The sequence below is a fragment of the Tachypleus tridentatus genome, chromosome 8 (assembly GCF_004210375.1).
Source record: "Tachypleus tridentatus isolate NWPU-2018 chromosome 8, ASM421037v1, whole genome shotgun sequence".
In the NCBI taxonomy this organism is placed as follows: domain Eukaryota; kingdom Metazoa; phylum Arthropoda; class Merostomata; order Xiphosura; family Limulidae; genus Tachypleus; species Tachypleus tridentatus.
In genome coordinates this window covers 8199783-8224750 of record NC_134832.1, presented here as the reverse complement: position 1 = coordinate 8224750, position 24968 = coordinate 8199783, and the positions used below count along the sequence as shown (strand labels likewise).

Sequence of the window (24968 nt, the reverse complement as noted above, 5' to 3'; positions counted from 1 at the left end):
TACTGCCAGACCGATGAAGGGCCAGTTTGAGTTCTACCAGTGTAAAGGAATGTTTATAGTCAAAAAGACAATCAGCTCAAAAGGAAAGAGGTAATCACTCTGTCCGAGTCTTAATGGCTAAGAAGGTGGATCAAGAAGCAGAAGTGCTAGATATGTGGCAAAAGCTTTCAACTAGAGTATCTGCGATGCTCCAAGTATCAGCTACTTCCTAGTCAGAGAGCAAGATCGAGAGGAGAGTTGACATATATTGTCAACTGACCTTTCAAATTTTGTCCCATATGACTTTGAAACTCGTGGTAGAAGATATGCTGGTTGTGAACTTAATCCAAGATTCCTTCTGGCTCTGACCTCTTACCCACCAAGCAAGTACACAGGCTTGCTGGAAAGCGATGTGGTGCAAGAGTGCAGGATACCTAAGAAAAGTATCCTAGGCCTGTTTTTGAGCCTTCCATACCATGTAGCAGGCAGGTTTCTGCCATGGATGAGGATATCGTGGAAAACATGTCAAGGTTTTAGGAATACATTAAGCAGCTGCTTGTATAATACAGTCAGTTACTGCTGCCACACAATCATCTATTGATGGCTTACAGACGATGGCAGGATCAAGTTCTGTGAGAGCAGTAAAAGAGGGCCAGTTTCCTTGATCCAGCTTCCACCGGAGCACATGGGTCAGGTGGCATCGAGCATAGCCAGTCTCTCTCAAAATTATAGGAAAATGATCACTGGTTCGTGGATTATTGTCAACCCTCGATGAAAAATGGGAGAATAGTAAAGGGGAACAAACTAAGAGATCAATAGCAGTAAAGGACTGACTAGGTGCATGCAAATAAGTAGAAGAACTGCTATTAAAAAGAGAAAGATTGTGATCAGAGAGTATATGCTCTATGAAGCGACCTCTCCTATCAATATCAGCACTTCCCCAGAGGGGATGACATCCATTAAAGTCTCCCAGAATTAAAAAGGGAGACAGCAACTGTTCAATGAGAGCATAAAGGTCTGATTGATCATAAGTCTCTCCAGGTGACAGGTAGAGAGAACAAACAGTGATGATAAGACCCAAGGAAACACGAATGGCTACAGCCTCCAAGGATGTGTTGAGTGGCAAACACAGGGTAGGCATATGCTGATCAATCAACAGTACCACCCATCCATGCACTTGTCCAGTACACAGCCTGTCATTTCTGTACAAAGAAAACCACAGAAAGATGACTGTATTGGCAGGTTTCAGAAATATTTCTGTAAAAAAAGACATACAGGATGGTTAGAAACAATCATTGTTTTGATGTCATCCAGATTAGAATGTAAGCCTGGACAGTTCCATTGTATCAAGATGGCAATTTTTATTTATGTGTAAGTGAATTTGGTGGAGAACCCTTCTGTTTATGACTATGTCTTTTTCATTTACTGTCTTTATTCAAGAGATGTCTATCGATCTCCATAGATCCTGCCCTAGATCAATTGGGCAGGTCTTTGCTGTTCAAAGAGGATTCCAGCAACTAGGGATGTGACTGAATGATTGTTTTGCATCTTGGGGTGGGAGAAGATGTACCTGAGAAAATGCCTATACTTGGAACCAAAGGAAATGGATCTTGAGATTTGCTGGAATGTATGTTAGGGACAGATGTGTGTGTTGAAGTTGATTCAACTTTTTTAACCATAGAGGTCAAAAGACTTTTCATTTAGTTTAAGAACAATTATTTTGGAGGCACAGAGAGATTTGTCTGCACTCCCACTGTAGTAGTGGAATGAAGTGCAGCAGCATACGTCCGAGATGAAGTGGTGGACAGAAAATTTTGAGCCTCAGAGTAAGTAATGTTTTGAATCATTGTCAAATGCTGCACCTCTTTTTCTTCCCACTATTTAGAGCAAGAACGAAAGAAGGATGGGTGAGAGCCATTGTAATTGATGCAATGAGGGTCCATTTCACATTCACAGGCATCATGGTCCTTGCCACCCCAAGGAGCACATGTCAAGGAACCACAACATGATGCCTTTGAGTGACTGAACCACTAACACTGGAAACATTTGATAGGGTTTGGTATGTATAGCCATACCTTGCAATTAAGATAACCTGCCTTGATGGTGCAGGTGGACTTGGTGATATAAATGTCAAAATAAGGACATTGGTTAGCATCGTAACTCCATCTTTGCGAGTGGAGATACACCTCACTGCAGAAACTCCTTGGGTGGAGAAACCAGCAAGAATCTCAGACTTTGGGATGTTCTTCAAATCCCTCTCAACAGTAACTCTTCATGATGAATTCAAAGCAGCATGAGGCATAACCTCAATAGGTATATCCCCAGTTGCCTTTGAATGCAAGAGGAGTTCACTGTGTTGAGATGTGGATGCTTCCACCAATATATCACCAGAGCAAAGCTTTTTGACTGACTTTGGAGAGCCAGCAAGTTCCTCTAGTCCCTTCTGAATAATAAAAAAAAAAAAAAGAGATATTTGCCCTAAAAGTTTGTCTGAAAATGTAGTATAAGAAAACAAGGTACAGGTGTTACAGATGTTGAAGATTGCTGCTCAGAATCTTCAAGATGTGGTCCTTTACTTATGGACTGTTTTTTTCACTATTTTACTTTTTATTTGGAGGATCCATAATAATAAAAAAAAGAAAAATATTTTGGTGCCCACTGACCCCACCCACCATGGAGTCCAATGAGGGGATGCACTACAATGCCAAATTAGGACACTGCAGCAATGCCAGGGTTTTGTGAGCACTATACTCAAACGCCAGCATCAGATACAATGTCCACAACACCTATTGAGAACATCCAACACTGATACTTGATTGACCTAACTGGGGCCACCCCAAGGCCAAAGTGGTGTGTTAGGGTTGGATCCTCTTCTCCCTTTCATGGGTCACCATGCATGGCAAACATGTGGGTAGATGTTTTGATCCCAGAGGAGGTAAAATGAAAGAACAGAACCTTACCTGGGAGGTCCCCTCACCACGTACAGGAATCCACACCAAAGGGTTTAGCAGTGGAATAGTTTAATTCCTGAATATAATGGACAAATTTAAATTTTTACTATTTCTAAAGGGGATGGTGTTCAGGGATACCTTTGAAGGACAGATTGGTATACCATCTATAATGTTACATTTTTTGGGCTATATCTTTTAAATAGTGTCCTCTCATCTAAGTGAGATTACTTTATGGAATGAGTTTTCATCAGCAAATGTGATACTGAGCACTTTATAGCAGTTAAACAGGAGAAACAACTGAATGAAAAAAGGCAGGTTTAAAATTAAGTTTAATTTCTTCAGGAGTAACTGTGTAGGGTTGGCTTTGAAGGGTTAAATGATCTCTTGTTAACAATATGTTTTGTTTATGTGGTATATCGTCATTTATTACATTATAATATCTCAAAAGAAAGCCATAAGCCATCCAAAGAGTGTTGTTAGTGGTAAAGTAAAAAGGAGTTTAGGTTCTATTTAGATAAATAATGAGTATAAGACTAAAGAAGTTATAACTTCATTGTTTTGTTCAATGGTAAGAATTCACTTGTAGTAGTGTGATCACTCTTGGGCAACTTAAGAAAGAGAGCTACTTGGATCATACCTTAGAAATATTGAATGGTCTGAAATTTTATCTTGAAACAAAAGAAGAGTTAGAGAAGGTCTGACTGAGATGTTTTGAGACTGTTAAGGGAACTGATTGTTTGTTTGTAGCTTAATTACGAAGCTATCTGTGGTCTAGTTGCTACTGGTATCAAAACCTGGTTTCTAAAGTCGTAAGTCATCAGACATATCACTGTGTCACTGGGGAAATGGAATTGATTGTATTAATGCACCTTCATTTTTCAACTTAATAAAAAGTAAGGCATAACAAATGCACAACATATAATTCTTCAGCTGAAATAGTTTGGAATAGGCTGCCTTAAGATTTAATGAATGCATTATATGATTATTTTCAAAGAAGAAAAAGCAGTAAGAAAGATGAAAGAAAAAAAAGATATGGAAGCATTCTTTGAAATAGCAAATATAAACAGATGATACTGACAGAATACATAGGTTTGGCAAAAAAGAACAAGATAAAAATTAGACATTTAGCACTCAAAATGAAAAAAAACTTTTTTTTTCCCCAAAACAGAGCAAAATAAAAAAAATGTAACTTAATGTAAGTATTGATCATGATTAAACTGAAATACAGCAAAAACTCCCAACTGAAGCCATGAAAAGAGTGGATTAAACTGACGATTCCCCTTTCATGAATAGGACTGGATGTTCTCCATAAAATTGCTACATAAGAAAAGTGTAAAAAGTGAAAGAAAAACAAATAACGGATAAATAAATACCAATAACTGACTCCCTATCATGCAATATATAGATTTGACAGTAGCACAACTAAAAATAGTAACTTACTAACTCTACTTTGAAAGGCAGTTAAATCTAAAGCATAGTCATTTGAGGGGTGGTATTTAACTACAAAAAACATATTATGGAAAAACTGATATAAAAGTAAGTCTGAAAATTATGAAGAATTTATATTTATTGTGATAAATTCCTTTTTCAACACAAACAACCAACAAAGTACTGTTTTGGTCAAGAGCCAAACATAATTGACTAACCTTTTACAAGTGAAAAAAATATTTCTGATATTAAGTAATACAGTCCGCTTGGTAAAAGTGATCATTCAGCATTAGTGTTTGGTTTCATATGTTGCATGTACACTTCAAAAAAAAAAAAAAGTAATATCATTATGAAATGGATGATTATAATGTAATCCTCCTGTGAGTTCACCCTTGAATGAATATAATTTTTTTCATTATTTCTATGTCTGAAAGTTATGAAGAGAAAATGAATATGACATAACCAAAGAAGTTAAATGAAATCTAAAGGTAATTTTGGCAATACATGGAAGTCATAAACATATTAAACAATATTAGTGATACGATTATTAGCAATGAAAATGAAGAAATTAAACTTACTCTTCTTAAAAGATAGAACAATAAATCAAGAAGTAAAGCAAGCAATTATCTTCCCTCACTATGATCTTTGTACTCGATTGTTGCCGGACACAGGCTGCTCAGTCTTAAAATTTTGTATGTGATGGATATCAAACAAAATGTTTAGGTTTTATATATATATACACACTTGAATACAAAAAAATCACAAATAACTACACTCACGCCATAGAATTCCACTATAATTTATTAAGCTTAGAAACTATGATTTATTTAGATTTCAAAAACTATGAAACTTTGAGCAGACTGCAGACACAATCTACCTGCTCGAAAACTTGGATTGAAAGAATGTGGTAGCCTTTTCAAGAATTAAAATTGCTGAGAAAACCACTCTGGAGACATTCTAAGCTATTGATTGGTTATTCACATGTCATATATCGAAACGTGTATGTAAGAGACCATTTTCAAAAATGGAAAGAGGTGAGCAAGGCTACTGTGTTTGATTCAGTACATAAGCCATATATCAGCAAAATAAAAAGATACGAGGTTCTTTTTTTATATTCTAGTTTGATATTAGTAATTTGTGTTCATAATTTGTAAGGAACTATAGACTTAATATTTTGACATCATAAACATCTAATTGTAAACAATGCTTCATTCAACATACCACATGACTCACTAAAATCTATATTTGGATCTGTTCTATAAAACCAAAAATTAACTTGTATACAACATTAAAGTTTGAATTATAATCCACAGTTTGATTATAAACTTACTGACATAAATTCATAAAATAGTAGTTCAATGAAATTTTTAGTGCAAGTCCACAAATTTAATGACATGACCTTTGACCCATGACCCATTGCAAAGGATAAATCTCATACTGAACAAACACAAGTAATAGTATCAGCACTTAGTATCTCAGCATTTAAAGACAGAACTGAATAAGCACTGGATGCACAAATCACTCATTCTACTTTTCTGAAATGCCTCATCTTAGCAGCTGTAGAAGACAGATGGAATCCAATATTCAGGCTTGAGCCTGTCCTGAAGTTCATCTAATTAAATTTTGAAAAAAAAAAAAAATATAATGTTTGGCTACTATAATTAAATCTTATTGATTTAAGCTACACAGACTCCAGTAGGCTTTTCATTAGATGTCTGGTGGAGAGCCAATCATCTTCCCACTTTTGCTAAATACTGCTCATCTACCTAGCTACTGTGGCTTTATATATGCCTTTGCACCAACTTTTCAAACCTGGAAAAACTTAGTCACTAGAATTACAATAACTGCAACATTACTATGTCTTTCTATGCTTTATAAAATTTATTTTAAAATAATGTTAATGTTACTTCCAAAGGTTTCAAACAAGTGAAAAGTAAAATGGAGTATACTGTATACTGTATGACCATATATTTCTGTAAGATGCATTTGACACCTGTTGTTTGCTCATCAATTTATAATGAAATATGACTGTACTGTTATTGATTAAGCCAACAAACCCACTGCACACAAAAGAAAAATATTTTAAACTTTACTGAATAGTCTTGCCTACTTCAGAGGCATTAACATTATCAGATTAATAAATGGAACAAAGTCATGGTACTTATAAAAAGGGTTTTGAAAACACTTCTCATACAAAAATAACTAAAACATGTAAATGTTCATAAGAAATTTTGAGTAAAAGTAAAGAGTGCATAATATGTCATCCCATTGTATCTGCTACATCCATTGTTGAAGAGACCTTTTTCTTTCAAATACCAGTTTCTCAGGATGGCTGGGATATGACAGACACAGTATCAGTTCAGACACTACTTCTATTATGAAGTGGATTAGATTGATGAATCGTAATTTGTCACCTGTTGTATTTATAACACATTAGAATCAGTATAAGGATTTTTTAATACTGTATTAATTATACAATATGAATTAGTATATGTAATATATTTTCATGTTCTCATTTCTGCTTACAAAGAGGCCTGAAATCAGGAAAGGTTGTTTCTGATAATGCTGATTTTCAAAACATTTCAAAGGGACATCCTCCACCCATCTCAGGAGATAATGAATTCAGCCTGAACTCCATCTCACACTGACAGAATTTATCCTATAGTTTGTTAGCATCATCCACTGACTCTTAAGAATAATGAAAACCATGCTCTAAGGTCTTACTAAAGATTAAAATTCTAAAGATATTTCTTCAGTGTGTAGAACTATCAAAATTGCTCAAAGTCTGAAAAATCTGTGTTCAACTACAGAAAAGGTTTAAAATAAAAACTTGAATAAAATGGTAATGTGCAATGCATATAAGAAAATATAAAGCTTGAAAGCTGAGGTTCAAGTTCGTTCTTCCACAGAAATAAAATAAGTTAAATTTACAAACTTGTACTCTGAATCTAATGTTTTAACTAATTACATGGAGGATTCAGTATATTTGAAATATTTATCTTTGGTTACATATTTGATTATAAAACCCTAAAGAATAACATATTTAAGTTCAATATAATGATAATTTGGTTTCAGTAGTTTAATGACTGATGGGTAGTCTTCTGTCACATTGCTTCTCTACTTTAGGTTACTTTAACTTTTTGGAGGTGATAATAAAGAAAAAGTATGGAAACAGAAGGGAATTGAAATATAAATTGAAAGTATCGCTGTACCGACACAATTTCACCCTGATTTCAATTTGGTAATAAAACCTTACCTGAACAACAACATTAACTTCTTTAATGCAATCTATCATATGCTGCACAATCTGCTCGGTTGTCAAAACTTCATAGGGAAATTCTTCTTCGATCTCCATTTTATCTTTAGTCGTCAGTGGTTGAGGTTCTAGTCCGATTGACAGACCATCGTCTTCTTCACCACTGGACTCATTCCCAGAATCACACTCATAAATAATTTCCTCCTCTGAATCCATCTTGAAGTTGAACGCAAAGGAACTTATGACACAATCAAGCTATAAATTTCGATATCTTTCTTTACTGCAAATAAAGAAATTAAAATATTGAATAAATAATCTAACACCACAATTAGGCTAAATCATAAGATATTTTACAAATTTGTTCCATCCTGCAACTTTTGTGACGTCATAATAAGTAATAGGGATAGAGTTTGCACCCTGGTAAGGTAATCCTGAACTACGACAATGATTTTTTGTTCAAAGTTCAGTTATGAGAATAAGTAATTTCAAAATTAAATTAGGTGACTGAATTAAAGACAAAAGTTTGTCGTGGAAATAAAAATCTGAAGACGTACAGTCGGGGTACAAGTTTTACTGAATTTCAGAACAAGGTCAATTATAAATAGAGTCTTTGTCGGCAGATTTAACTTATTTTGTCTTGTTTATGACAACAACTCTTTTTTATGACAAAAAGGTCGCAATTACTTCCAGCAGTATTTTGTACAGGCACAATCAAGGTTAACACATTTAGGAAATATATATGTGTAAAGTTTCAAAAATGTTTCTACAATTAAGAACTTTGTGACATTTTGGTTTAAGGAGCTTCCTTTAAAGTTTAACACCTTTTTATGACATGTGAATTTGTTAGAACGCTATAATCTTTGTATGTGTTCATGTGTGTTTTCTTATAGCAAAGCCACATAGGGCTATCTGTTGTGTCCACTGAGTGGAATTGAATCCCCAGTTTTAGCGTTGTAAATCCAGCGGTGGACGACTTTGTATGTAAAATATAAATTTGTTCGAAAACTAGATAAATACATAATCCTTTAGAAACGTAATTATTATAAAATATTAAAACGTCTAAAATCCATAATACATCATAACATCTAAAAAATGTACAAAAGTAACAAAAATGATAACCAGAGTTTTATCATAATTTTTTTGCGAACTTGTACAACACTAGTGTGAGTAAAATATAATGATATGATATTACTATTTTTATTTATATTTTTATTCTTTTAGTATATTATTGATTAATTTTCTTGTTTTTGGTTCTTTTTTCCCCCCAGTACTCCGTCAAGACAATGGTAAGTTTACGGATTTACAAGGCTAAAATCAAAGATTCGATTGCCCTCAGTAGAGACAGCGGATATCCATTTGTGCAACCCCAAAATAAAGAATGGGCTTACCAGACTGAAGCCCAGTGCTTCACATTAATTATGGACCTCAAGCTATGACTATAAATGCATTGCATGTAGAGGCTCTGTGTCGAGGGAGCCTCTGTAAGTTGAAAACCCTAGGACCGATAAAACTCTTAAACCGGCCTTGCCTATGTGGCTTTGCTATAACAAAACATACACACTCTTTCTCTCTTTAATGTTCTTCTTAAATCTAACTGAGAGAAATTAAAAAAGATTGTATGAATTTATGATAATATCAGGCTGTTGCATTTTCATCTGCACATTTGAAACTCGAATTTCGTGACTGAAAGAGAAGCATTACGCAAATTTGTCAGAATAATATTGTATACTGTCTGGTTCATTTTAAGCCCGCTATATTTTTTCTTATTTCAGAAACTAAGTCGTATTTATATTGATGTTTGTCACCATGAATAAAATTGATATTCATGTAATTTTCTTGTACAAGTTCATGCTTGGTCACAATGCTGCGACAGCAGCTCGAAAAATCAATCATGCATTTCGTGATGACGCAAATAATCAACACACAGCTGAACGTTGGTTTAAGAAATTTCACTCTGGTGGCACAGACCTTGAAAATGAGCCTCAGAGCCGCCCTCACTCAGACATTACAGAAGAAGAGTTGAAGGTCCTAATTGAATCAGATACCCGCCAAACCGTGCCAATTTCATATACAAGCAGGAGAATAGTATTATTGGAATACCTCACTGATACCTAAATTTGGAGTTGAATCCCGGTGATTCAAAAATTGAAAATGTATACATATGTATAATAATTCATTCTTCTCGCTGATGTGATGTGTATGGGTAGTTCTTATGATTTTACACTATAATTTTGTAGCTTTAATCAAAGCCTACTCATTTCATTTTTTAGATAAAACTGATGCAATAGTCTGCAAATTCTAGCAGGTTTTTATATGGTTAAAGCACTCGACTTGTAAACTGAGGGTTGCGGGTTCGAATACCTGACACACCAAAAACCCTCGCGCCTTCAGCCGTGACGCCCTTATAACATTATGGTCAAATACACTATTCGTTGGTAAAACGGTAGCCCAAGAATTGGCAGTGGATGATGCTGGGTAGTTGTCTTTCCTATAATCTTACACTGCTAAATTAGGGACGGCTAGCGCAGATAGACCTCGTGTAGTGTTGTGCGAAATTTAAAAACCAAACAAAAATATTTTTAAACACTTGATAATTTTGAGACATTTACGTAGAAAGTAGCGCTACCTTCCGTTAATTCTTTACGTAATTGCGACAGTGGCCAATAGAGTAAGAGATTAGGAATTTAAAATTTTTGAGTTAAAACATGTGGTAGTAGATGTATTCTGCCACTCAGATATAAGATATTGAGTTAATAGAAGAATCACAAATTGTGATTATTATTATACAGAATACGTTTAACTTTTTTTTTTTTTTTTTCCAAACTATGGCTTTGAATATGATAAACATGCCTGTGGTAAGCTGATGCTATCATAACTTTAGTTTAATTTTTATTTTGTAATTAATTATGGACAAATTGGTTTGAAAGTTTTATATTAGTTATCTAGTTATATAATTTAGTAGTATTACTTAGTGCTAGTTTTAATAAGTAAGGTGCAAAAGAAGGCAATCAGGGGCATTCATTCTATCAAAACGTATTAGTTCTCTGTATCAAGTAACAAACAGAAAAACATTTTAATTCATGGTTTTTAAGGTTTCTTTCATGCTTATAGATTTGAGCCTAAAGGGGCTAATGTACTACGTTACAGTTAAATAAATGTGCTTGTAGCAGTAGTAAAACTAATAATAATGCTGTGGCCTGAGTTTCTATCCTCTATTAGTCTACTTCTGTTGGGTTTCTCGTCATCACGGATTACTACGTTTTTTTAACCCGTAAACAGCGGGAAGGTAGGTAGCAGCATCAATTGATGATGGCTGCCATTTAAGGGTTAACTAATATTTAAGCCTTATCCATGTTATTGCAAATGTCATCCGTGGGTACCACTTCCATTGTTTCATTATTATTATGCGAGTGAAAGAAATTAAACTACAATCAAAAGTTAAGTTTTAAGCAAGTGGCTCAGATTGTGTAACTAAATAATATTTCAACATTAAATTATAAAATTCTTAAATTAGAAATTAAATTGTTAAATTTGCAACTAGCATTAGAAAGACGAAAAAAATTACTATTAGCCCCAAGTTGCTAGTACTAGTATTTAATAGTAATACTACTAGTGTTATGCCTAAGAAGTTAATGGTAGTAATGTTAGTAATATTGACAAAAAATGTACTATTGCCTATACTTTTTGATATCCAAGACCTAACTTCTTTAAGTTTTAAGTGTAAGAGTTTGTATTTAACTAAGTGCACAGTGGTGAATCTGGAAGCTTATAATGCTAAAAAACATGGTTTTCTTACCTGTTGTGGGCACTATACAGATAGCCCATTGTGTAGATTTGTGCTTAATTATCATATCTAATTAAAAACACCTTAGGTGTGCTAAAATGTGTGGCTAAAGAAAGAGTGTGTGAATATTAAAGGAATCAATTGGCAGCCTAAATGGTAGCTGCAATTGCAGCATTAAGAATTTTACAGCAAATATTTATTCATAAGTTAACCAGGCTGCATTTTTTTTTTTTTTTACTTGAGGCAAGATGGTAGGTAAAACAGTTTTTTAAAGAATTATCTTTAAAAAATTATTAAAACTCATGCTGCATAAAACATTAGCTACTACAAATTGAAATTTATGCACGTCTTGGGAAAAAAAATTTGAATCTGTAAGAATTTTTTTGTACTAATGCTTTTCTCTCTTGTTTTTTTACATCTACAGAATGTTTCCAATAATGAAAATGCAGGAGTTCATTTACCAGTAAAAAAGAATAATAAAACAAAACTGCATAGAATTGCCCTTGAAGATATAAAAAACAAAGCAGAATTAAACAAGGTAACAGGTAAAACTGGATTGGAGAAAGGGAAGAAAGTTGAGGTTTGTAAAATTAGTGGTATTTCCCAGGCTGAATAACTTTTTATTAATGATTAATTATTTTAAGCAATTTTTAATTTAGTTAAATGCTATTGGATTTTCTTAAAAAGAAACTACTGATATCTAACTCCATATTGCTTTTACATTAATTTCAAAGTGTAGAATAATGGTTAACTTTGTCTTGTGTTAGTGATGAAATATTTTAACTGTCTCCATCACACTTGGGGTCCATAGGGACCTCAATGACTTTCTTGGTTATCTTTTTCACATGATCAGTTCATGTAATGGTTGAGCAGGAATCCTGGATTGATATGACAATATTGTTTGTTTTTGAAACAGGCAGACAGAGTATATAGCTATAATCAAATAATTATTTGGCCTTTGCTACAGATGCAGTTTTGCCTATAGCATGCAAAACAAATTTTCAAATGTTTATTTCACTGTATAGGCTGTTGTAGAAGATAGTTCATCAGAGTAGTACAGAATTATCTTGTATCCTTGTTTTTGATATTATGGAAGTGAGCATGCATGTGCATCTCATTCATCAAGTGTTCTGTCATGACTGCTTACAATGTCTTATTTTATAGGAACTTTGTTAGATAATTGAAAATAACCTGCTTATTAGATGCATTTTTCTTGGTCTGGTTGAACATAAGCTGACCCACAACATACACTTTCACTTTTCTTGTAGTTTAATTTTGTAGTATTGTAATGATGCATTATTGGTAGATAATGACTTTGAATATAGGAGTAAAATAAGATTTTCAGCCTTTTTTTGATACACACTCTTTGAAAGGAATGGTTCAATACAACTTGTGTATGCCAGTGAGCAATGTAATTTTGTAATTTCTTGATTTGTTAATAAATTTTCTCTAGATCACGTATTATGTTCACATTACAAACAGGCCTAGCATGGCTAGGTGGTTAGGGTGCTTGACACACGAACTGAGGGTCTCAATTTTGAATCCCTGTTATATCAAACATACTCGTTCTTTCAAATGTTATGTTCAATCCTGCTAGTTGTTGGTGCAAGAGAAGCCGAAGTGTTGGTTGTGAGTGATAATGACTAGTTGCCTTCCATCTAATCTTACATTTTTAAATTAGGGATAGTTGATATAAATATCTTGTGTAGCTTTGTGAAAAATTCGTAAACAAATGGACTGCATATTAACCCTAATAAAAGTAGTAATACAATTGGTTTCTGGTATCTCAATCCAGAGCTTACTGTAATGGTAATTTTGTGCTGGAGTCTGGTTAGACCCCAGACATTCCACAACATAACTTTTCAAACATGCTCTGATAGTTAATTTTCTTAAGTGTATTGCAACACTGTTTAGTGTAATGTTATAGAACAAAGGAACTATTTGGTCCTTTGAGGCTGATTCTATACACCCACCTTTGAGAAAAAGTATTTAAATTCATCCTTTGTTTCATAAGAAATCAATCCCACTGTTACTCTCTTGTGAGGTGATAGAAACTTGTTTCATAAGTTATTCACCCTATTAAAAGACTACAGCTGTCTTAACACTGTTGATAGCATTGGTCCATTGGATTGAACCTGTTTACTTAAATCTGTACATAGTAATGTTTTCTATAATTCTGTATACTAAATGTATCTCTACAAAAAAATTTGCAAGCTTTTAGTAAACAAATGTCTTAGAAATGCATTTGTACTGTAGAGAACTTTTACAAAAGGTGTCTGACTTTACAAAGCCTTTACTGAGTCAGTCTGAAGAAAAGGTGATTTTCATCATCATAATAATAATAAACTTTTCATACTGAAATACTTCAGAAAAGCTTCTAATTTTTGCAATTAGTTACCTTTGTTAGAATACATTATTTTTAAAGGCCAAACTAAAACACATTTAATATTAAAAAATTAAACAAAATACTTTTTTAAAAAAAAGATCCTAGGATACGAGCTACAGTGTGGGATTATAAAGTGTATTGTAGGTTTTGGAGGTTCCTGTGGAAGGAGAACCCATATTGCAGGGGGGATGCACCATCTATTAGTCTTAACCTCCAATTTGCTAGACTTGCATTAGAAAGACACAATTAGACCAGAAATTAGGAGTGATATGCGAGTGCTCAAGCCCACAATGTCCCACAATTGTATTGCCTTTCACTGTCTGTAGATAGTTGTGGGAAGGTGACTGCTCTCCCAAGTTAAAATAAGAAAAAGATAGTTAGAAAGATAAAAATAAAAAACAAGGAAATATTATGATTTGTGGGTAAGCTTCATCTTGTGTAATCAATTAAAAAAACCTATTTCAGTGATTTGTACTGAAAAATGCTTCCTTGGCAGTAGCTTTTATATATACACTGATTCTTTTCAAATGCTTACTTTCAGGATGCATTTTAGAATACAAAAATTTATTGGAAATTATGATGTCCTAAAACTACTATAGCTTAAATGGTTTTCTAAGCTATAAATAGGCTAGAAAAATCTTATTAGTTGTTTGGAACACAAACGTAATCATAAACAATTAAACTGTAACTAAATATCAGTATAAGGAATCTTGTAAAGAAAAAAGCTGCACTTTATTGGTTATAAATAATTCTGTAACAATGTTGAAGAGAATTGTTGACATTTTTTGTAAGATGGAATGACATTGGAGGGGCATGCTTAGTAGGCTTTATACACTTGTCAAATTATGAAGATTGGATGTTCTATATTTATATTTTGGCTTCTCAGTATCTATAGTACATGTTTATAATTAGTTAAATGTTTGGAAATTTGTGTTAGGGTAACAAAAATTGAAATGGGCAATTCAGACCACAGATGTATCACACAACACAGTGAAGACTGGGAATTTTTAAATGTTTTCTTTTAAAATTAAGATATTAAAACTGCATAATATTAATATCTAAATTAGTAACTACATTTTGATGCCACTTATATTGATGTGGATAGATAATAAAGGTCTTTAAATTTTTGGGTGTATGTTTATTGAAGGTTACATGTTGGCTGTGTAGTGTAAATAGGGATAATTGGAGCCTACCATGTCTTTTCAAGACCTTAAACTTGTCCTATATCTAACTTACTATACACAGAATACATCAAACAGAAATTTTAGTTTCTCTGGATAATTTGTAAATTTCAGTAATTTTGAACACTTTAATAAATTCTTTCTAATATTCTTTTCTCAAATAATTTTAAGGATCTTAACCTGTTCTCATGACATCTTCTCTATCTCAGGACTCATTACAGTAGGCTTCCTTTGAATATTTTCCAACAACTAGTTCTTTAAATATGGTGTCCAAGACTGATTATGACTCTAAATGAGGCCTAACTTAGGTATATGTACAAATAAATAACCCACTTTGGCTTGTTCACTGTTTCTGGAGATACAGCCCAAAACTGTTTGCTTTTCTACTGGGAACAAAATTGTCTGGAAGCTTAATCATACTTACTGGCCCAAACACTAAGATCATTTTATCCTGTAATACAAATGAGTTAATTTTCATCAATGTGGAAACTACAATTTAAGGTAGTTTGTATGCATTATCTTGTGATTAGCATAATTGCCATCTGCTATTTATTTTATGAATTTGGCAGATGATTAACATTTTTTGTAAAACAACAGAATTCATTTTACAGCCATTTGCTCTTGAGTAAATATCATGAATGCACATATCACCATATTAAGGTACCCCATTTGTAACTCCATTCCAGCTTGACTGAAGTACACTAAAATCCTTTTTTCTTCCCCTTTAACCAACCATTAATTGATTGATAAACATCTGCCTACATCCACAAAGAAAATTCTTTGCTAGTTTTTTTTTCTTTATTTTGTTGAAAACCTGGAAAGTCGGGTAAACCAAATTCACACACATTAGTAGTGACACTTTTATAAAAAGGTAGGGATTTATGAGAGAGAATTTCCCCAAATGAAACCATGTTGACTGTCAAACTTTTATCACCATGTAAGTAAGACTAATTGACTTATTTTCTAGACAGTGCTACTTATTTCCCTTACAATAGGCGAATACTATCTTCCAGTCTTCTGGGACTTGCCTATTACTCAAAATTTAATTTGTTACAAAACCTTCATATGTTGCAATCTACAGGAGCACTTGCATGCAAGCATAATTTGTTTCTGATAAGGAAAAGAAAATTCTTCAAGAGAGGAGGAAGGGTATGAAAGTAGAGAAGAGGTAGAATTAATCTGCAATGCATTTTCTTATAAGAAATATATTCAGAAGTTATCTATATCTGCACCATTAAGAACTAGAATATCACAAAAATGTAGAGGGGCTGATTCAGATCTGTTACAGAGATGAGATTTTCTAAAGAAGCAACAGAAGGGTAAATGTAGGGTGTTACTTCCATGAGACACATGGTTAGCTATGAAGCAGCACCATGTAGGAAACCATATTCTTAATCTGCTAACTCTTGCAATTTAAGCATACTTGTTTTGATATCTTCTCAGTTTATACCTGTATGAGTTGTTATTTTATGAGAAATTCCAGAATACTTTCACTTCACTTTTTCTGCTAATGTTTTTTTTAGGAAAGTTGCAGAAAAAACATTTCTGCTTTGTCACCAATGCCTCTAATAAAAATGCTCATAGCAAGCAGAAATTTAGGATGAGTATTTTAAAAATATTTTATCTTCAAATGGTATGAATTATGCATAATGTATTTGTTTATGACTTCTTTTCTTACAGAAGTGAAAATGACATCAAAAACATTTCAGCACTACTAAACACCAGCAAAATTGTTTAAGGGTGTTTGGAATTAATAAATTTCACTTATTTTCTGTAAAATCTGATACCTAATCTGAAAATGATGTGATCATAGTGGAATGTTTATTTTCTTCTTTGTGGAACATAATCATCCTACAGTATTTTGGGCCATGTTTCTAAAACTTTTACCAAAATATTTTCAGATTCAGAAATTGCTAAAAAGATGATTGCTGTAGAAACACAATCTCTGTAACAGCTAGAGACATGGTGATCAGTGCAACTGAGTGAACTGTTAGTAACATAACTAGTGGTTTCAAGTTATCCATTATTGGCGTTAATGATGTTGACAGTAAACTGTACCCTATTGTAGTTGCATGCTTTGACAAGAAGGAAAAGATTGTAAATGGATTACTTTCTAATCACAATCTAATTGGAAAATTAACTGATTAGAATATTGCAGGACATATTCTAGAATAACTAATCTGGGTGCTTAAAGTGATAAAACTGTAATTAGCTTTTGGTAACACAAATGTAATGATAAGGGGGGAGGAAAAGTTGCAGGTTATTTTCTCAGGCTTAACCGTAAAGTGGTGATAAGGGGATGTCAATGTGTTTTGTTTTTTTTTGCCAGTAGAAAAAACAGCAAGGAAGTTGCAATGTCAGTTTGAAATTCTTCTTGACATTTATTATTTGAAGAAGAGTGCAAAGAAGAAACAAGAACTTAGATAATTCCAGAATCTATGATTTGGAGATTCAAACTATTCTAAAACATGTATGCACATACTAGCTGTCTTTTGTAAAATGCTTAGAGGTTAATTGAGCAGTGGAGATCTTTTAAGCAACACTTTGGAGCAAAACAGGATTAAAAAAGACCGAGAAACAAAACAAAAACTCCATATGAAGGCAAAGTCTGTTCCATGCAGATTAGAGGCATTAATGGAGAAAGTGATTATATAGATAAATTCAAAGAAAATAAACATGCAGGCAGAGGCAGTCTGTCAATGTGTTTTTTTTGGCAGGAATCTATAAAGTAAACAAAATTTGCAAAGGCAAGTTGGAAGGTACAGTACACATCTGACACCAAATCATCAGGACACTCATTTGCAAGAGGAAGGAGTTACAAGTTACTTACAATGAGATGTTGTATATGCATTATTTCTGTACAGTTGTATTTAAATCTTTGACAAGTATAATTTGAAACTAGTCCTATGCCTCCCTCATCTGTTCTTTATAGATAATCCTGTTCATTTTATTCAAGGACTTGCCAAGGAGACTTGTGAAAATACATGTAATTTTAAGTTGTTCAAATATTTTAATTTGAATTTCAAAGATGGAAAATTTCAGTTATAAAATGAAATCTTTGTAATCTGTTATGGAGTTGAGCCTTTCCTTGTAAAGCTTGATGTTTGCATTTTTTGCTATTTTCCCTTTTCCTGGTAGGGATTACTATTTTTCAAATGGTCCAGTGTGGCCAGGTGGTTTGGGTGCATGACTTGCAACCTGAGAGTTACTGGTTCAAATCCCTATTCCATCAAATGTGCTTACTCTTTCAGCTGTGGGGATGTTACAGTCAATCCCACTATTCATTGATAAAAGTGGCTTAAGAGTTGGGAGTGGGTGGTGATGACTAGCTATATCTCTAGTTTTACACTGTTACTGCTAGTGCAGATAATTCTTTGTGTAGTTTTGCTCAAAATTCCAAACAAACCAATATTTTTTTCAAAATTTAATGTTGGAGTCGATCTTTCTCAAGCAAGGAATACTTTGTCCAGTTTATTTATTCATTAAAAGATTTCATGTACACTGCATAGATTTACAGTAAAGGATCCAATACACTATGTAACAAATGTTGTTCCTGGATAGTATGTTATTTCTTAATTGCTTATGTTGTAAATGTACAAAAAATGGCCATTATTTCGTTTAAACTTTGCTTTTATGGCTTGGATAATGAAATTTAGAAATTAGCCTATTTTATACGTAAAAACTGGAAAATTTGCACATTTTTATTTACGCAAGGTCTGAATAAAACCACATATGAATCAAGATTTACATGTATTTATACTTAAGTTATAAAAACATGTTTAGCAGTGGGTAGTTTTTCAAGATTGCGACTGTAATGTAAATCACTTTTGCGTATCAAGCCCTAGATAAAGTCTCCCATCAATTTTTCGTTATACACTCCTTGATAGCGGCGTTCAAAGTCCAGTATATCTTGGTGGAAGTGCTCGCCTTACTCCTCTGAGTATGATCCCATGTTCTTGAATTTATTAAGATGAGCGTCAAGGATATGGACTTTCAGGGACATCCTGCAGCCCATTTTGCTGTAGTTCTTCACCAGAGCCTCAACCAGTTCCACATAATTTTCGTCCTTTTGATTGCCCGAAAAGCCCCCAAACACTGCGACAAAGCTGCCCCAATCTTTTTTTTTTCCTTCCTACTGAGCTTCTTGGGGAATTCTGTGCACTCCAGGATCTTCTTTATTTGTGGTCCAATGAAGATACCAGCTTTAACTTTTGCTTCGGACAGCTCAGGGAAGAAGTCTCGAAGGTACTTGAAGGCTGCAGATTCCTTATCAAGGGCTGTGACAAATTGTTTCATAAGACCCAATTTTATGTGCAGTTGTGGGAACAACACCTTCTGGAGGTCCACTAGTGGCTCACATTTGACATTGTCTCCCCACAGAGAATTTGGTCGGTTGTGGAAAGTGCTTCCTGTTTTAAGGTGCTGTGGTGTCCCTACTGTCCCAAAGACAAAGATAACAGGGAAACTTGGTGAAGTCTCCTTAGATGCTCGTCAGGAATGACATCATTTTGATGTCTCTGATAACCTCCCAGCCATACTCATCATACTTCAAGGCTCCCAGCAAAGTCTTGATGTTGTATTCTTCTTTGAGGTGCATTGAATAAACCAGTGGAAGAGATGGTACTTATTCTCATTATGGAGCAGCACAGCTTTAAGGCTTCTATAACATTCTAGAAAGCTCAAATTCTCTATCAGCTACTCAGCACTAAATCTATCTGGAATGTTCTGGAAAATGGGTAAATTTGAAAATTTCATCACCCAGGTCACAAAAGCAGAGTTTGAAGAGAAAGTTTGTTTCCATTTACTTTAGGCAGAAGCAGGTGGGAAATAAACTTTCTGCCAAAGAACAAGTAAATTTTGTTATATAGTGATATCAGTAGTAACATGTTGCAAAGGTAGGAAGAATGTTTGTAGTTTTGCTCTAATACATAATCATTCTGATTCTTTACTTGACACTGCCTGTGTTTAGATATTTTTTTTTCCTGTGCTTTTTGAGTTTCTAGTTGCTTTGTTCTATAGCCTTTCTTTATTTAATGCCACATTGCTTTTATCCTTGTTGCACTTTCCTTACATCTACCTGATTGCGACTTTTGTTTTCTCTCACCAGCACATTTGACGAACCTCAGTTTTCGGTCTGTGGCAAGATTTTATTGACATTGTGAATAACGTAAGTTACCATAGTTGTATGGAGCAATGATGAACTATAGTGTAAAATGTTAAATAATGCTCCTGGTATGATGCATCAGGTGGATGATTTCTTTCTGCCTGCTTCTTCAGTTCAGGTCTTTTGGCATTTTGTTTCTTTGCCTTTTGTAGTGCTTTCATCACCAATGGAAGATTTTGACCAACTTTTAAATCTCCATCCTTTCTTCCTAATAAGGAACAGGTATACCTTTTTTGGTTTTCTATGATCATGAATCAAGGATGTTTTGTCTTTTGACCTTTGTATCATAATAACCAACTTAAATTTATTGTCTCCAGAGAAACATTCTCTTATCATTCACGAGATTGCTAAGTCTTATTGGGTTTACGAACTTCTTTGGTTGCTGTTGTCAGGTCATCATGTGTTGACCTATTCAACAAATGTGTGGTCATTTTTTACATCAGCAGCTAGGGAGCCACCTACTCTTGGGATTTATGCCTTTTCAGAAGAGGATTCAACTTATGGATTGATACATTTTGAGTCCTTTCAATTCCACATTTCCTCTTTTGGTAATCAATTCCTGAACTTAATCACATACCTTCATCCTGTTTTAAAGGTTTTTTTTCATCTATTGGTTCTTGTTTAGTCCCTCTTCCTGTCTGGGACTTGTTTTACATTACTTCCTTTGAGCATCATTTGTGTCTTAAGTCATTTTATTCTCCTTGCATGTTGTTGGCAGTTCAGACATTTATCACCTAGTCTTCCATATTCTATCACAGGAACCAGTTAAAGTTGCTTCATTTTTGTGAAGACTTAGGCTGATCAGATGTTTTTTCTTTTCTTTATATCCTTGTTGTATGATAGTTTCAGTCCTGATAATCTTTGGTTGTCTGTACAGACTGTTTTCCTTGGACAACTCCATTTTGTGGAATCTGCAATTACTTGTTTTTAATCATGACAGATGTCTTCCACTTTGGACTTGCCCTTTTCTGCGTTCACTGGGTGTGTTTATAATAGCTCATCCATCTTGCATATATTCTTTTGTCTCACCATACACATTTTTTGCTTTATCTCCAGCAAGGTTCAGCACATCAGACTCTAATGAGGTGAGTTTTACCAGTTCAGTTTTTATTAATCTTTTTGTATATTTTGTGGCACATCCATCTGTGTACTATTGTGTTCATATTGTGATACATTGTGTGTGTGCACACATGCACATTAAAATTTCTCTAACTGCTGCTTTTTGTCACCATTTTAAAGCTTTTTAGTAGTTTCATCATCCTGGTCAAGTGGCTTTATATATTCCAATTAAAAATAATTTGCCATTTTTCTGTTTATCTTTGTTCTTCATATTGTTTTTGATGTTCATAGTTTGGTTAAAGTTTGTACTTTATGTATGAAGCTACATATCCCAAATGTTTATTGTTAAAATGGTCCTCCTTATGGTGGCTTAATAGAAAGTCTGAGGTCTGTTAAGAATTGTAGGTTGATTTCCTGTAGAACAGTACAGTTAACCTGTTGTGTAGCTTTCCATTTAACAAAAAATAAATATTAAAGTTGCATAAAAAAATTTTCCCCGTATTTTTCTCCTAGTTCTATAATTTTCTCTGTTAAGAATATAAAATGTCAATTCATCAATATTATCAATTCCTTTTACAATCTTAAACACTTCAGTCATATCTCTTAAATCTTTCTTCAAAAGAGAACAATTTTAAGTATCTTAATCTCTCCTCATACAACAACCCCTCCATAACAGGTACCATTTTAGTAATTCTCCCCTGAACTTTGCCAGCAATTCAATCTTTCCAAAAATAAGGAGCCCAAGACTGAACACAGTACCCTAAGTGTAACCTAATTAGTGACATATACAATGAAATTGTAACCTATTTACACTTGTATTCAATGGTTATGTAGATACAATCTAAAATCCTGTTTACTCTACACCTAGTAACAGCACACTGTTTGACTGGCTTAAAAGAGAGATCACCCTTTAAACCAAGATTCTTTATTCATAACTGTTTTTCCAATCTAAATTAGTTAAAATCCATATTATATCCTGCACACATGTTGCATTGATCATAATTAACTCATCTGTCATTAATTTGCCCAATGTATTAAGTGATCTAAATCCATTTGTAAATCAGTAGCATCTTCTTCACAACTAGCAACACCCAAGATCTCTCATCAGTAAATTTAAGTAATTATTTGATCATTGTCATCTGTGTTATTGTAAATCAGAGTAGTGGTTCTAAGAATACCTGAGGTACACTACTTGCAACATTAATCCAGTTTGACTGAACTCCTTTTATAGCAACTCCCTTCTTTCATCCACTTCTTGGTGTAGGTTCCTCCCAGGGAAGGTTCTGTTCTTTCAGTTTACCTCCTCTGGGATCTAAATATCCAACCACGTTTTTACTATGAGTGACAACCCATGAAGGGGAGGAGATGATCCTGGTGGTTGAGGGGTCCAACCCTAACACACCACTTTGTTCTTGAAATCCTGTAGATGGGCAGCCTTGAGGTGGCCCCTCTTGGGCCAATCAGCTGGTCCACTTGGGCTAGGATCAACTATGTACTAGTGTTGGATGTTCTTGACAGGTGTTGTGGACACTATCTGATGCTGGTGTTTGAGTATAGTTCTCACAAAACCCTGGCATTGCTGCAGTGTCCTTGTTTGACATTGTAGTGCATCCCCCTCATAGGACTCCAATAGTGGGTGGGGTCAGTGGGCACTGAAATTTTCCTTTTTTTTTATGGATACTCCAATTAAAAATCTTTAAATAGTGAAAAGTCTATAGGTAAACAACCATGTCTTGAAGATTCTGAGCAGCAATTTTCAACATCTGTAACATCTGTACCTCATTTTCTTATATTGTATTCACTTTCAGACAAATCTTTAGGCCAAATGTCTCCCCTTTTTTTTTATTCAGAAGGGACTAGAGAGACTTGGTGGCTCTCCAGAGTCAGTAAAGAAGCTTTGATCTTATAACATATTGGCAGAAACTTCCACATCTCAACACAGTGAACTCCTCTTGCATTCAAAGGCAATGAGGGATATACCTATTGAGGTTACATCTCATGCTACTTTGAATTCATCACGAGGAGTTATTGTCGAGAGGGATTTGAAGAACATTCCCAAATCGGAGATCCTTGCTGGTTTCTCCACCCAAGGAGTTTCTGCAGTGAGGTGCATCTCCACTTGCAAAGATGGAATTACAATACCGACCAATATCCTCATTCTGACATTTACATCACCATGTCCACCTGCCACCTTCAAGGCAGGTTATCTTAATTGCAAAGTACGGGCTTACATTTCGAACCCTCTTTGTTTCCAGTGTCAGCAGTTTGGTCACTCAGACGTCATCTTGTGGTTCCTTGATGTGTGCTCGTTGCGGTGGCAAGGACCATGATGCCTACGAGTGTGAAATGGACCCTCATTGCAAGAGTAGTAATGGCTCTCACCCATCCTACTTTTGTTCTTGCCTTAAGTGGTTGGAAGAAAGAGGTGCAATGTTTCAAAACAATTTGTACCATTATTTACTCTGAGGCTCACAAGTTGCTGTCCACCACTTCATCTTGGATATATGCTGCTGCTCTCTGTGCCTCCAAAAGAAATTGTTCTCAAACCAAATGAAGCCTTTTGACTTCTGTGGTTAAAAAAAAGGTTGAATCAACTTCAACACCCATCTCTGTCCCTTCCATACATTCCAAGAAATCCCAGGATCCCCTGCTTTTGGTTTTGGGTACAGACATTTCCTTGGAAAGATCTTCTCCCATCTCATGATGCAAAATGATCATTTGTTCACAAACCTCAGTTGCTGGAATCCTTTTCCAACAGCAAAGAGCTGTCCAATCAACCAAGGGCATGATCCATGGAGGACAATCGACCTCCCTTCAATAAAGACAGTCAAGAAAAAAGACGTGGTCATAAACAGAAGTTCTTCACCCAATTCACCTACACGTAAATAAAAATGGCCATCTTGATACAATGGAGCTTTCGAGGTTTACGTTCTAATTTGGATGGCATCAAAACAATGATTGCTTATAACCATCCTGTATGTCTCCTTACAGGAAACATTTCTGAAACCTTCTGATAGTCATCTTTTGGCAGTTTTCTTTCTACATAAATAATAGGCTGTGTATTGGATGAGTGCATGGAGGGATGGCATTGTTGGTTGATCAGCATGTGCCCATCCTGTCTTTGCCACTCAACACACTCTTGGAGGCCGTAGCCATCCGTGCTTCCTTAGGTCATATTGTGACTATTTGTTATCTCTACCTGTCACCTTAAGTCCTATGATCAACCAGACCTTGATGCTCTCATTGAACAGTTGCAGTCTTCCTTTTTAATTCTGGGGGACTTTAATGGATGTCATCCCCACTGGGGAAGTGTTGATGTTGATAGGAGAGGTTGCTCCATTGTGTTCTATTATCACAACTTTTCTCTTTTTAATACTGGTTCTTCTATTTATTTTCATACACCTAGTCAGCCCTTTACTGCTATTGAACTCTCAATTGGCTCCCCTTCATTATTCTCATTTTTCATGGAGGGTTGACAATAATCCACGAGGCAGTGGTCATTCTCCTGTAATTTTGAGAGATTGGCTGTGGTTGATGCCACCTGACTCATGTGCCCTGGTAGAAGCTGGATCAAACAAACTGGCCCTCTTTCACTGCTCTTGCTGAACATGATCCTGCCATTGTCTGTCAGCCATCAATAGATGACTGTGTGGCAGCAGTAACTGTATTATACAAGCAGCTATTCAGTGTATTCCTAAAACCTCGACACATTTTCCATGGTATCCTCATCTGTGGGGGAATTCTGCCTGCCACAGGGCATGGGATACTTTTCGTAGCTAT

General features: G+C 34.6%; 2 protein-coding genes across 4 annotated transcripts in view; one reads left to right on the top strand and one right to left on the bottom strand.

Annotated features, from left to right (window-relative positions):
* LOC143258483 (E3 ubiquitin-protein ligase arih1-like) overlaps positions 1-8013 on the bottom strand; it is a 68180-nt gene extending 60167 nt beyond the window's left edge. Inside the window, exon 1 of the mRNA XM_076517533.1 lies at positions 7615-8013. Within this exon, the coding sequence (XP_076373648.1) occupies positions 7615-7830 (216 nt within the window). The 5' untranslated portion in view covers positions 7831-8013. The remainder of the gene's footprint in view (positions 1-7614) is intronic.
* Positions 8014-10270: 2257 nt separating this feature from the next.
* The window catches only part of LOC143258482 (G2/mitotic-specific cyclin-B-like), a 45728-nt gene continuing 31030 nt past the window's right edge, over positions 10271-24968 (top strand). The window contains exons 1-2 of one of the 3 annotated variants that reach the window (XM_076517532.1): positions 10271-10469; positions 11823-11978. In XM_076517532.1, the coding sequence (XP_076373647.1) occupies positions 10440-10469; positions 11823-11978 (186 nt within the window). In that variant the 5' untranslated portion in view covers positions 10271-10439. Of the gene's footprint in view, positions 10470-10925; positions 10987-11822; positions 11979-24968 lie in introns of those variants that run through there. The other 2 variants (XM_076517530.1, XM_076517531.1) reach the window with 2 other exon arrangements.